This window comes from Triplophysa rosa, linkage group LG11, assembly GCF_024868665.1.
Source record: "Triplophysa rosa linkage group LG11, Trosa_1v2, whole genome shotgun sequence".
Taxonomy (NCBI): domain Eukaryota; kingdom Metazoa; phylum Chordata; class Actinopteri; order Cypriniformes; family Nemacheilidae; genus Triplophysa; species Triplophysa rosa.
Window position 1 is genome coordinate 11,959,943 of NC_079900.1, and position 15,290 is coordinate 11,975,232.

The 15,290-nt window shown below is 38.6% G+C and overlaps 1 protein-coding gene across 1 annotated transcript; it reads right to left on the minus strand.

Moving 5' to 3' along the window:
• Window positions 1–216: 216 nt before the first annotated feature.
• On the minus strand, window positions 217–3,881 carry LOC130561598 (inositol 1,4,5-trisphosphate receptor-interacting protein-like 2). The gene has a single exon (XM_057346031.1). The coding sequence runs from the start codon at window positions 3,794–3,796 to the stop codon at window positions 2,096–2,098; it is 1,701 nt and encodes a 566-aa protein (XP_057202014.1). The 5' UTR covers window positions 3,797–3,881; the 3' UTR covers window positions 217–2,095.
• Window positions 3,882–15,290: the final 11,409 nt, after the last annotated feature.

Below are 15,290 nucleotides of genomic sequence, written 5' to 3' on the forward strand. Positions count from 1 at the left end.
GAGCCGCATCACACTAAACATAACACACATGTGAGAATACACACCATATTCTGTCTGACTGAATAAAATCAGTTCATCATATCAAAATAATTCAAATACTCAAATGAACAAAAGATTGAACAACAAAAAAATGAAAAAGAAATGTGTCAAATGCACAATTTCACAAATGGATTTTGGATAAAGGCAAAACGTATTTTCTTGTTTCCATGACATGCATCTCATTGATGTTCATTTTCAGTTCCCCTTTATGTCCTCACAAGTACAAAAAGACACATATGGTCATTGGTCACAGATGGTGTAAGGACAATACTGTTATTCTGTACAAGTCAACATGCTGAACAACAAAAAGGAACCAATTGTTTAAATCCAGAACAATGACATCCTTTTATTTTTATTTTTACAAAAGACAAATGTGCAACAAAACCATGTGCAGTCCAAAATATAATATTTCAATGCATCATAAAACACATAAATTATATCTACTATATATATATATACAGATTGATTCTCATTTACATTTTACATGTACATCAAGTACAAAATATTTTACACCGACATTCACATATAAAATATACATTAATTTACATACATTCAGCATTAGTTACTCTGCATTTTCATATTACTTGGACTACAGTCAAGCCTTGTTTTCAGAACATTTCTCGTTTCGTTTCCGTGTTTTATAGTTTTTGTTCTGGTTTTAGGCAACAGACCTCTTTTTTTTTGCTTAGATACCGCAAACATTTCCCTGTGCGGTTTATGACATAAAACAGATCTGTCTGACACGAAAGACAAGGTTATGTGAACAGATTTGTGCAAGAACAGGTCTGCATTGATCAATCAGGACAGGGAATAACAAACTACTTCTTTGCCACTAAGTACCTGCAAAAGATCGATACTGATCTCTGCTGCCTCTTTGAAAGTAAAAGCAATTCAATCAACCATTAAAACAAAAGCCACCGTAAGATGAGGTAGCATTTCTCCATAGCAACAAGCATCACTCTGAGGGATAGTATGCATCATGTGCATGCATGCTGGGGTCCCTGTAGACATGTAACATAATGTGAAGCCAATGTCATACCAACAGTGCCTTATACTCATTACGGTAATGAGCAGAGGTGGAATAAAGCACTTATTATGCCACTCATGCATGAAACATTAAGTATCATTTAAGCAACACTGAAAGAGTTACAGTTATGAAACAATACTCTTCAATTATTTATAAATAAGGACAAAGTTGGGACTGAGAGACAATTTCAAAAGATCAGACTAATGAGTTTTACTTAGCTGGATCAAAGATTTAATTTAATCTGATCTTCTTGCTAATCTTGTTGTGCAATGTAAAGATTTTTGGTCCCTCTGCAGTTTTCCCCTTTTAACAGGATGTTCTGACTGGCATTATGCTGTGGGGGTGTGGAAAAACATTGGTGTTTAATCTGTTTTGACTGCTCACTACCCACAGACACTTCAATGACTACCCATAACTACATCATGGTCACCCTGAGTCAACACGGGCCTAATGACTCTCAGCTCACAAGCTCCACCTTCAAACTACAGCTTGAACTAAACGTATCATACTCAAGTCTTAACGTGGTTTTTTCAATTTTCTGTTGTGCTATAATCTAGTGCTTTGTATTGTATTACTTTTATGACATTCCGATGTTTGGTTTGATGCAGTTTCCAAATGGATCCAAATGGAAATCAAAAAGACAATGATGAATGCTTAAAGGGATAGTTCAACCAAAAATATAAATTCTGTCATCATTTATTTACCTTTATGTCATTCAAAATCCGTATGAGTTTCTTTCTTCTGTGGAACACAAATAAAGATATTTTGAGAAATGCCTCAGTTGTTTTGTGTCTATCAATGGGGTCCCAAATTGTTTGGTAAACAACATTATTCTAAACACTTTTTGTGTTCTGCAAAAAAGTCTTACAAGTTTGGAATGACATTAAGGTGAATAAATGATGAGATAATTTTTGAGTAAACTATGCCTTTAAAGACAGCTATTATTATTTTGAAATAATATTTAATTTTAGGCTACATAAACAAGCAATCCGCAGATGTGTGTTTGGCAGTACCAGTTCTAGTTGGCCTTTACTCTGCATCTATATATTTGCAGTGGACGCCTCTGCCCAGGCTCGTCCTTTGTGGCCGTCCGAGGCGAATTAGGCGAGGGAGGTGATTCCATGAGTAGACAAGTCTGGCGGAGACCATGTCAAGGGTGACATCACTGAATTCTGCCCACAGGTTGGACGGTACCATCTCCTTCACGAGTTTAGGCAGAGCAATCGACTCTGGCAGAAGCCCATTATCACCTACGAGGAGTAAATGGGAGAGGGCTCGAGTCTGTAGGCTCTCCTTTAGACTGCGAATGAGATCATCTAGTCTATCTACAAGGTTGCACTCTTCCCATGCCTCTGGTGGTGTACTGTGTAGCAGACGAAGCCAAGCAGTCTTTAAAGCATAGGAAGAAAGCACTCTGCCCCAGTCAGCTCCAGATTGTTGGTCCAACGTCTCCCCACCTAGGTTCCTCACTTCTTTCAGCAGTTGAAGGCACTTCAGATGACAAGAGTTAGAGGGCAGCCTGCATTTGAGCAATGAAAGAAGTCTTTGCTCTTGCTTAGGAAAATACACCGTCCAGAGGTCCTCCCCTCGCTGAGCATGTCGGGATGCAACCAAGAAGGCTCCATCACCTAGAGGAAAAGCTGGGATCAGTCGAATGCCCATGGAGATGTGGCAGCAGACGTAATCGGAGCGGGGCGTCATTCGGAGCAACACCTGCTGCTCCTCGCCGAGAGACAAGCTGAGGGAGCAGCGCTGTTCAAACGGGTAACGTACAGCGGCGAGGCAGCGCTGTGTGGCTGTGTAGAACCATCGCTGGACCGAGTCTGGACTCATCCTACATGCACTTTGTGCATTGCGTACATGCATGAATGTGTCCGTGAATGCTTTGTGACGTCTCGTCCATTCCGCCTTGCGAGGGGTGTTCAGCGTGCACAGCGGTGGCCCTCCACGTTTGCCTGCACAAATGCCAGCCTCCAGCTTCAGCCCACGAGGGGTCCGCAGAGGCACCAGGATGTCAAAGCAGTCAGGCGAGCCCACCTTGTGCTCCTCGTACGAGCTGCCAACCTGCACGTGGTCACCTCGGAAGGCCAGAGAAGACTCAGGTGGGACGTCAGTGCGTCCCACCCTCACAAGTTCACTCACCAGCTTGGCAACGTGAGCTTTGCTGTGGCCCAGTACATGTGGAGAAAGTCGCACGTGCCTCTCATAGTGATCGTCCAGCAGATCTCTTCTAGACACTCCTGATTTTGCATGAACCTCTGGAAATTTGTAGAAGCCCCTCTTTGAAGATCCAGGCTGAGTTGAGCAGTACCTAATGAAGAAATAACATAAGATGAAAGCTAAGATGTACTTTAACAGCGAGACGGCTCCAGGTCCCTGGTCAGAACAGTCGTTCTCTTGGTCCTCGGCAGCTTTGAAGATGAATTGGTGCAGCAGCAGCAGAACAGTGAGGATACAAGTGACCAGCGGCCAAAATAACCTGAGGTTGAGTGTGTAAACGGTCATCCTCCTCCACCTCTTCGTCCCATACGCTCCAGCTCTATGCGAAAAGTTGCTGCTAGCCCATGCTGAACCACTCTTCCAGCTGTTGAAAACAAGGCCAAGCTGATGTTTTCTCTCCCCACTCACACAAAAACCAAAACCCTGCTTGCCCTCTTCGTCGTGTAAGTTTGCCCCGTAAAGTTTCTGTGCAGATGCGGCGTGTGCCGAGAGCGAGCTCAATCCTCTCATTCAGGATGTTTGAAAATCCCCCCTTTTGTCGTGGGCGAGCGCTGTGTGAAACAGAAGAGCGGGCTCTCTGTGAGTGAGCTCAGGAAATGCCAAACTCTTGAGAAAGGAATTTCTGTTTTAAAAAAAAAAAGAGGCGTTCAGAAAGCTGACTGTCTATACTCCTCCCTCTTGCCTCTCCTCTTAAAGAAACACAGAGCTGAAAATGAGAAGTGCTCAACTGACAGAATAAGCCCTCATTTTTTAATCAAAGTTTTCACTTTGATTCTTTTGGGTTCTTGAATATTATGAATTAGTTGAATGAACAAATTCAGAACTGCAAGTTGGGTCAAGTTAAAAAAATGACATTGAAACAACTAAACTGCAAAACCATCTTTTACAGTATAAACCTCTGACAACACAGAAACTGAGAAACCAACACTGTGTTGAAACGTTTCAGATGTCTCAAAAGTTAATAGAAAAAGTTTGCAGGACATAACCATACATTTGAGAGAACAGTACTTCATTGATGTCATTACACAACTCCCTTTGAAAAATGCTAGAAATGAATTACAAAAGACGTTGTCAGTAGGGTGCGTCCCCCTGAAAAACACACAGAAGGCCATTGATGTTGACATCACAAACACACAAAGAGTTCTGTTTTTCTATATCAGTGAGAACACCTAAAAGACTTCCATTGTGTACATGGCAAGGACCACCTTAATGTTCTTGGACATTTCAAAAATGTGGTTCTCACAAAGTACAGACAAACCTGTGCACATACACACACAAAGCATTTCACGTCACTGTGGTTGTCACAATAAGATCTCTGTACCTAACCCTAACCCCAGTGTGAGCCTTCCCCCAGTCACCTCTGACCTCTTCTTGACTAGAACCGTCTGTCCTGTATCTCACTTTTAACTGCACGAGTATTTTAAACCTCAACATAAGTCTTTTAATATTGTATTGTAGACTAATTGCTCATTCAAAGCTTAGTCAAACAAAACTGAGGCTCCCAACTGCTCTTTACTCTCAAATGTAAGATCTGCAAAGCGTGCGGCATTTGAATTTAAACAAAATAGCCAGTCAGCCATCGCTCAATTCATATCTGACACTCATCCGAACAGCGATGTGGACACATACAGACAGAACCACACCTTCTCCACCACTGCCCTCAGATCTGTCTTAACAAACACTGTCCGTGACCTCAAAACAGAGCGCGCTTACTGAAAACAACTACAGATGTCCACAGCAGAGCGTCACCTGGTCACACAAACCCATATGAACCCTACAGAGGATAAACAGAGACAGCTCACATGGCCGAATGGACCGTGTTTAGATAACAATATGACCGGTCTATTGGGACTTAGCTCACCAAGCAGCTGCCCGAGGAAGGAAGTGATATTTATTCTAACGGCAAAATGGAGAACTTGAAAAGAGTGCGGGCAGGAGGCACGTTGTACGTTCTTATCAGACTCCTTGTGCTATTTTGATCTGTGCAGCCCACCCTAAAAATACCAGACTATCTCAAGAGGACAAACACATGAGATAAATGCTTTCATGATTTGCATTTACCCATGAGTTGAATGGAGCCCTCTCTCTAAATAAAAAAAACATCTTGTGGTTAGCACATGTCCTGGGGGAAGTTTTGAAAACCAAAGTCACAAATTACATGATTCATAACTCTGATGATGATGCGTAATAAGCTCTTCAGCACAACCTGTACATTTGTCAAAACCTGTAAATGTTTGTAATGCAAGGTGCTACCCAGCAAACACTATACGTTCTGACGACGTTGCCAGTTCGCCTTCATTTGGTCACCGTGACATTACATTGTTACCACGTTCTGAGGACGTCTTGGCAACGTTCTTAGAATTTTTGCTAAAGTTCCAGAAACATCGTAGCCACATCCTCAAATAACGTTGTGAATTAATTCCATGGAGAACGTTGTAGCGACGTGGTATACTGGTCTTCAGAAAACCTGGACACTGGTCATTTGATTAATGAATTTCGTCATTTCTATTTATTATGATATGGAAAATTTATGAATTAAACCTAATAAGATACAAATATTAAAATTGTGTTTCTATTTATTTAATGCGCACGCTTCTCTATTCTGCAAAGAGCCACGCGCTCGCATCATTTAAACATTAACGGTCATTTCGTTTGACCTCATTGCCTGATATATTACTTTAGCGGTTTATCAATATTCTTTCTTTATTTTATACCTTACAGATGTGAGAGTAAACACATATTTTAATGATTTTCAATTTGGCACCTTTCAATGAACGGACCCTGATGTTTGTGAGTGTGACTAAAGAAGCTTTTGATGGTTGTCTCTAAAAAACGGACATCCCGCTAAACCTGTGGTAAGACAAGAATATAATGTCAATCTTAAAAATAATGTTTATTAATCTCTGTCAATAAATATTTGAATCCACTACATTGTGTTGAAGTCTTTGGTTATTTACAGTATGTCATTTACTTTAGTATCTAAATAAAATGTCTGAGGCTGATGTACAGTGCCGTGTTAAGATTTATTAATCGTTATACTTTGTATAATACATATTTAAGTAGAAAATGATTCAAATTATGCATAAAATTGAATATTTAATTCACAGATTAAATCCCAAATTAATTTAATCCTCCATGTGAGGGACTATGGGGCGGTTTCCCAGACAGGGTTTAAACCTAGTCTCAGACTAATTTAAATGTGAGCGATGCCTTGATCGAAAACAACTTGCACTGACATATCTTAAAATATATCACTGTGATTGTTTTGTCCTAAGATACACACAGTAATATTTTTTTTGTAAAGTATGTTTTTTAAAACAACTTAATTATCCTAATTTAACTAAGGCCTAGTCCTGGTTTAAGCTAATCCTTGTCTGGGAAACCGCCCCTACATGTTTAAATAAATGGTAGGTGTAAATGAGCTCTTCGTGCGAATCTCTCGCTCGAGTTGAAATTTGTAAACTTGCGCGCTGACCGATTCGCCTCATTCGCGTCGCCCAGCGCAAGTTCGCATCTATTTGCATCTTTGCATTGACTTTGTATGTAATTTATTCACGCAAAACGCTTAATTTGCGGTGTGAACACATCATAATAAAGAGGAAACGCGATTTTTCGTGTTTGGTGTGAACACAGCATAAGGACCTTTGTGTATATTTTATGCATATACAGTATATCTATGCAAAGGAGCTTTATCACCATGGCCCTCAGGAACAGTGTGCTATTAAGAAACACTGTTCACAATGAGTAAGTCATGCAGTGTTTCCAGATGGCTCAGCTTCCTCTGAAACAGACTTATGAAAAACAAGCCTTAGTTGTTGGCAGCTTCTGCATTGCATTAAGCAAATTCTCTGACTGTGGTACAATGCAAATAGTGTGTATTAAAGACAAGTTTTGCAAAGTCTTGAGATTCATACTTTCGAAAACGGGAATGGGGCAGAATTTAACATTTGGTCAAACAAAACATATTTAACAATATGTACTGTGTATTGTGTAATGATATTTTACAGTAGGCTTAACAATAAAGTAGACACAACAAGGCTACAAAAGCTTGGACAAATTTGGTAAAGTCCACTGAACATTTTTTACTGTGGATGTATTGGCCAGTTGCAACATTGTGCTGTAAACCTCAGAAGTTTGAGAAGTCCTTTAAGGGTTATATGTGGTCATAACCAACGGCAGACTGAAGGCTGATGAGTGCATGTAGTTACACAGGGATTGCATCAGCTTCTCTCTCTCTCCCAGTTTGAGTATACAGTAGCTCTATCCCTTAACATAAACTGCCAAACTAAACAAGCCTGTCATGAGCATACATTTAGTCAGTCACAAGAAGAAAATGGCCCAGAACATTTATTGTGGAATACTTGTAGACTAGTCTGAACTCCTAAGCCATAACACACAACTCCTAAAATGGACTGAATTTACAACCTATAGCATTTTGCTGTACAGAAACTTCTCAGGGAAAATCCTGGCAGAGGCTCTCATGCTCTCTCTGGAGACTACAGGGGCTCCAGACCGCTCTGGGCTGGCACATAGATTAGATCATGGGAACCACAGGAGGGAGGAGACTTCTAGGGCCTTCGAGACAGCTGTTCTCGACATCTCTACTTCACAGATTACGTTTATGTTTTCATAACCACCCATGTGATAATTCAAACTAAAACTGCATGCAAATGTTTCTGGCATTATGGGCAAAATATCTCAAAATATACAGCATTTCTGTTTGGGAGGGCCAAAAAATAGATATAGAAAAATGTATTAAAGCAGTATATATAAGACATTTCTTGCATTTAATGTTCTGGTTGATCAAGTGTGAGTTGACCTTGCAGAACTTTCAGAATTAACAATGCAACAAGACTCAGGATTAGTTTTTCTGCTCACTTGAAAAGACTGCCCTCTTGTGTCCCCAAACTGCAATTTAATGTCTTATTTAATGTCTCAAGAATTCTGCAAAAAACAACCTCTATTAAATATTCGTTTTTTACAACATGCTGGGTAGGATAAAATAATATTGGCCATGTATAAAAAGCTAAAAGTGGCATCACTATTTACAAGCTATTAGGGAAACCCTTTCAAATAATACACAACAACTATTTAGAGCTAGACACGTTCTGAGACATAAATTGCAGCTTTGCAGCCAGTCTGTATCATTGCTTTCATCAGCCAATACTCAGGCACCTGCAATGAAGATGTTTGCAAAATAAGAGAACATTTTTTTTCCGCATATTGTGACAAACACCAATTGTTAAACTACATTACATTTACAATATTTTAGTTCATGCAAGATAATCTGTCACAAAAAAATGCTATATGCAAATAATTCCAATTTACTGATTCAACATCATGCTCTAATCCTATGTCATGATGTTCCAATTCTTCATCTCGGAAGTCCTTAATCATCTGATGAAAAATGACTTTTTTATGTACATATATATGAAGATGAATGAAGGACCCACTTCAGACCCACCTGTAGCAATTGTGTGTATTTCTCAGGATCTCTCTCCATTAGAGCTCTGATGTGGCTGTTGTGCTCTCAGATGCTCTCCTCTACAGCTAGTGCAAGCCATTGTCCCCTCCTTCCCAAGAAGAGCAGAACCAACCCCTGTCCAACAAAACAGCCATGTCATACACGAACATTGAACCGGATAGTACTGGAAACATTTCAAAGATGTTGCATTTGATTGTAAATTAAATAAAGACGCATAGCTACTAATGAATACAGTGATCGTACAACATTTTGGATTCCCAGGGTTTGACCACTATATTTTTATTACACCTAGTGCTGAACAGTGTTGGGTAAATTACTCTGAAAAAGTAATTAATTACTAGTTACTAATTACACATTCGATAATGTAATTAGATTACTGTACAAGTTACTCTCTTCAAAAAGTATTTAATTACTTATTACTAATTACTTTCTATATCCTATCAACCTTGATTAGTTAAGTGATTCAAGGACAGACTTGAAACGGCACTTTTAATTCATTCAAATAAATAATATAAAACTACATAAAGTAGTATTATTAATTACAAATGTGAGAATTATACATTAAAGCATGGATTTTAAAGTTAGACTTTGAATTTTGATGTCAATTCCTCTTCTGCACACACACATATTACACAAAGTATTTAGTTTAATTACATCAGAAGTAACTGTAATTAAATTACAGAAAAAATAAGAGTAATCCCTTACTTTACTTTTCAAGGGAAAAGTAATTAAATTACAGTAACTAATTACTTTTAATTAGTAAGTACTTTTAATTAGTAACGATGCGGTTTTGACTAGTGCTTTTTCTCTTGATCCCACATATCCTGTAAATGGAAGCATTGGAGTTTGGGTTCCTCGCCACAGCAGAGCAGTGCAGTGTTGGCTTGCTCACCGGGAGACTGCATTTATTTATTTATTCATTTATTTATTATAATGATCTTGCTTGGTCTATAAACACCATGCACTGTGCTGTGTTTTACCTTTCTGTGTTTTTCTTATTTGTTCCTGTAAAGCTGCTTTGGAACAATGCACATTGTGAAAAGCTCTATATAAATAAAATAAAATTGAATTGAATTGAATTAAATGTCACAAGGTGCTCAAGGTGTATGTGATGCTTATTTACCTTTTAGCCGTTATGCCGATCATTTTCATGACAATGTTTCTACGATCTCTGTTCTGATCGTAACCCACAGATGATTACACCACACTTTAACATGTGCCTTTTTCGTTTTTTATTGTTCTATTTGCCTTTTTAGAGCGCTATCAACGGTGTAGCAGCGCCTACGTTTACATTAGTTTAGCGGGGAAGATCCCAGAGTTGCCAGATTTGAGTTAAAAAAATCTGCCAAATGGCTATTCAAAGCTTGCCGGAAAACCGCGAGCATAGAAAAACTGAAATACTTGGCAACAGTAAGAGGTCCTGGCAGATCGCAAACCAGATAAATTGCGCACACAGGAAAACCCGCTGCATAGAAACCATTTTCTACTTTGGGACCTTTTTATAAATGTAGTGGAGTAAAAAGTATGAAATTTGTCTTTCAAATGTAGTGAAGTTAAAGTACAAGTACTCAGAAAAAATAATACTCAAGTAAAGTACAGATACTCAGAAAGTGTACTTAAGTACAGTACTCAGGTAAATTTACTTCGTTACTGTCCACCACTGATGTTTTGTAACTGAATATTATGAGACCACAGCTAGCGAAGGAGCAGATAGGCGGTTTTGACTAGAAGGGATACGTTACCTCCACTGGGCATGCGCACTTCAATGCCGCATAATTTTTGTCACGCTGAAAACAGTTGATTCATATTTTTTTATTATTGTAAGGTTAAGTTTAGGTTTACGGTAGGTGTTAGCGTTAGCTGATGTAATTTATTGTAATTATATGCCGATATTTTGCACCACTTCTGGTCTTAGCTGTATCCCTTCTAGCAACCACACAGATAGGCGGCGTCGCAAATGTTTTTGCCACGTGCGTTCGGCTACGTCACTAGCCGGCGTAACATAACGCTCAGGTAAAAAAAGTCGATCTTTCAAAAACATTTCTCTTCAAAATATGGGTTTTCAGAGCTACTAAATAAATAAATAAATCTGACGAGCTAGTGTTATTTATAGTAACATAATGTGCTTATGCGTTTTTATTGGATTTTTCTATGGTTTAGTTTGCAGTATTTGTGTTTATTTTGTTTTTAAATATCGATAATACTCAACTAAATATTTATATGGTGATGTTTTGTCATCTATTGTTTGTTCTAATGCGTAACATACAAACGATGCTGGATCTCAACAAAGTGATGTTGTTTAATACTAGCAGGTACTGTATGTCGTTATGCAATTTCATAAATATTGTTGAACGAAGTATTAAACGAAGTGCTGTGCTCACTGATTCGTTCTCCTTTTATTGATAGCTGCCCATAATGTTTACAAAATAAGTATGTCTGTGTTCTTTTCCGAAAAACATTGTAGCCTATTGTTTTCAAGGGCCACACAAATGTGTGATAATACACTGTAACAATGTTCGTGTAGGTGAGAAGGAAGAGATCGGGGTCAGGTTGTCTACTGGAGAGAAGAAGTACGTTTTATTAACAAAAGTATATCACAGTTCAATGCTGACGCTGCGCGTCTCTGTTTCCAGCCTCCGTATTCCACTGGAGCTGACGATCCTCTCGTGAAGCAATCCCCTTCTGGCTTTCTCTCTCTCGCTCTCTCCGCAGTAGACTCTGCTGGCTCTCACACACCCGGCTCCTGTCTCCGAGCTGTTTATATGCATCCCCACACCAATCACTGGAATAGAGGACAGCTGATCATCATTTGCACTTCGCACCCCATTTACTCACCACTCTTCTCTCAGCCTTCTCTCCCGCTGCAGACCTTGCTAAATCACACACCCCTTGCCACATACACATTTAACAACAATATGCATAAAAGCATTTACTTAAGAAAACCTAATGCTTTTTATCGTTAAAATTTCAAAAACATTTTTTAGACAAAATTGGCGCATGAAGCAAAAAACAAGTGTAGATATGGGAGGATGTCAAAATCTGTCAGGACTATAAAAACAAAGGTGACGTGCAAAGACTAAATAAAGAATAAAACCTCAATATTCTGAAATTACAGTATGCGTGGCAATCATGGTTACAACTACGCAATGACACATTGTACATTTTTACTGAATATGTGGCGGACCTTTATCTGGAACATGATTGGTTCTTGTTTTACAGATCTTGCGCTGTCATTGGGTCACAATTGAGTGGGCGCCTGCAGGTGGAGGTTGACGCAATTCCTACGGCGGATCTGAACGCTGTCATCGCTGAGATCAGAGAATAGAATGAAGGCCTGCTGGCCATGAACCGCCGGCACAGTTCAAAGACGGGTAAATAATGTTAAGAACGGAGACTGCAAATGTACACATTGACTTTTTATGAATTCTTTATAGATCTAAAGAGAATGTAATATAAAACTAAGAAAGTAAAAACTATGTAGATTATTAGATAGAAAATTGTGTGTAGGCTATTAGGCCTATTTCCCATAGGCAGTAAATTGGTGCCGGAAATGTGCGTATACAAATGAAATCTTACTTATGGGGATGACTCTATCTGATTTTGGAGTATAAGAATTGTTGAATGCAACCTGGAGTTGGAGCTTCACACTTTACAGTCAGTATATTACCCATATTTTGCTTGGCATCGATCATTTCTTTGCATTTAGTAGAAACAAAACTAATAAACAACCTTTAACATTTTCAGTAACCTACTGTAACGATGATCACTGAGCATTTTAGCTACATTTTAAACACTGTACATGACTTTATAGTACAGTGTATAAATACAGATATCTGATGACCAGATTTGAGTCACCTTTCCTCATCTGTCCACACAGTGGCAGTCTCACCCTGCACAACAGCAGCTGTGAACTCAGTTTTGACTATTCTGTAACCAGTCTATTATTTCTACAGTTGCATGTTAAAGGAGTCATATGACACGGCTAAAACGAATATTATCGCTTGTTTTAGATGTAATGCAATGTGTATACGCGATTTAAGCTTAAAAAATGCTGTATTTTCTACATACCGTGCATGTTTGTATCGCCTCTTTGAGCCGCCTCTCTGAAACGCGCAGATTTTTGACAAAGCTCATGGCTCTGAAAAGCGAGGTGTGCTATGATTGGCCAGTTAACCAGTGCTTAGTGGAATACTGCAAGGAAATGTAACGCCTCTTACCATATTTGGAACATCAGGTTCGAAAGCAATTGTACTGACAGGTACGCCAACCTTACTTGCGTATACATTTGGGCGGTCTTAGTCAACTCATAACATGAACTGACGTAGATTTGTGGGGGTGTGGTTACACGAGGTGTTTCAGGCAGGTCTGGGTGACCATTTGCTTTTAGATAGAATGCATCTTTTGTTCCGACACTTTCACTTGTGCAATTTTACGTGTGTAATACATGCATGGGCAGCTTATAACACACCAAAGACAAAGAAAAACACGTATTCGCACCATATGACCCCTTTAAAGACATTACATTTTACAGTTCATTTATTATTATCATGCGCTCTTATCCAAAACTACTAGTGCATTCAAAGTCAATACTTGCCATTTACATCACACAAAATAGCATGCAAAAGTCAGAATATTTAGCTACTTGTGAATTGAGAAACATACTTTTATCCTGCACAGTGGTGTACTGTAGTTTCGGCATGTACCATGTTGAAAGTGGCACGAAGCCAGCTTGTTATTTGTTTAGTAGGTAACGGTAAAATTAATCTACCAATGGTTTATTTATAGTTGTCTCTGAATATTAAACTGGCAAATGACTAAGTAGTTGCATAGCCTACATCACCTGTTGGCTCATTTATTTTGGTGTGTGTCAAAATTAACTGCCATTTCCCAGGGTTCCCACCCACTGACTCACATGCACAAAATGTTAAGCAAGATGGGAGATATTTCCCTATGTTTTGCAAAATAAACACACTAGGGAAGTAAAAGAAAGGTTTTTGCTCTGTTTCTAAAGGGAGGCAATCTACATGCTCGCTCAGCTTTTGCCACCTTAGTACATCATACAACAATGCTCCTAATATCTGCTAAAGAGCTGACGTTTAGCCTGTTGTATTATGTATGGCTTTATGCAAATGTCACAGCACATAGAACCCTTTTTTATCAGGGCTCTTATTTGAGAGTACTGAGAGCTGTGATATAATGAAGAAGTGATGAGACAGGAATGAGAAGAATAAGAAAACCTGATCACTTCTGCTCTCAATCATTGAACAAAGATCTTTGTATTGAATTGTCCTTATTTAGGATGTTGGTAATAGTGTTGCAGTCTCTTGAGGTATAAGCTCTACAAATGTTGCTCTTTGACCACTATGTCTGGATTGCTGGGACGTTAAATGAGATGTCAGTCCCTTCGGATTTGGGCAGGTATAATTGCTTGTAAACCTCAACCTACACCTATAGTTTGTCCATTAGAGCTCACTTTCTTACAGATAAATGGGTATTGATGATTCCAGGTTCCTATAACTCACATGGGTAGTTGACTTTATAATATAATATATATAATCGTAAATGTGTCCTCTGTGTGACAACAAAAATGTAGAAAAAACATAACAAAGTAGATAGATCTCTCTTACAGTATGCTCATTTTTATTATATAAATAATATAAATATAAATAATATAAACTAAAGTAATATATTATTAACTGTTTTTTTTTCAAAACCACCCGCACGTACTGATAAAATGTGTAGCTTGAATGTACTGTGCATTTTTCTGTATCATTATTATAGGGATGCACCGATACCATATTTTTTTCTGGTACTCGACGATACCAATGCCTGTACCTTTTCACAACACAGTGAGACTAATAAAAATAGAATAGCTTCATTGCAAACAACTGCACCTTAAACACATTATGAAAAAATAAATTATTTTATGTGCTTGTCACAAACTTTCAAATCAAATTTTACAACACATTTCAGTCAGTTCTGTCAGTTATGTCACATGAGGTATCGGTCTTCGGTATCGGTCTTCGGTATCAGTGCATTTGTAAGAGTACGAGTACATGAGCTTAGTATCGGGCATCCCTAATTGTATGATCATTAATTTTGTGGTAATTTATTGTGCACAAGTGGAGCGATTCAAAGAGTCATTCATTATCTTTTGAATGGGTTGTTTAGGAGAAGTGGATATAAAATATTCACATTCACGCATTTGGCAGACGCAGCTTGCAGTGCAAAGGCAATGCGAGATCAGTTACAGGAACATTATGAAATAAATTCAAAACCAGCCCCACCAGTTCTTTGATATCTTTTTCTGTTTGTCTGTCATTCATTCTTTTTATCTCCCCATTCCCATGGTTCAGCTCTCCCGTTCAGAAATTAGGACTTTCCAAATGCATTTTATGAAATATTTGCACAGGATTTTTTCCAGTTTATAGCTAACAGCCTTAGAACTCATTTGAGATTTTGATTATACAAATACATACAGCTCCAGGCTTTCATGCTCAGGAAGAAGAGGCAAAGGTA

Bases quoted from the DNA above. Each gene is read 5' to 3' on its own strand.
- LOC130561598 (XM_057346031.1), bottom strand. From the start codon at position 3,796: ATGAGAGGATTGAGCTCGCTCTCGGCACACGCCGCATCTGCACAGAAA.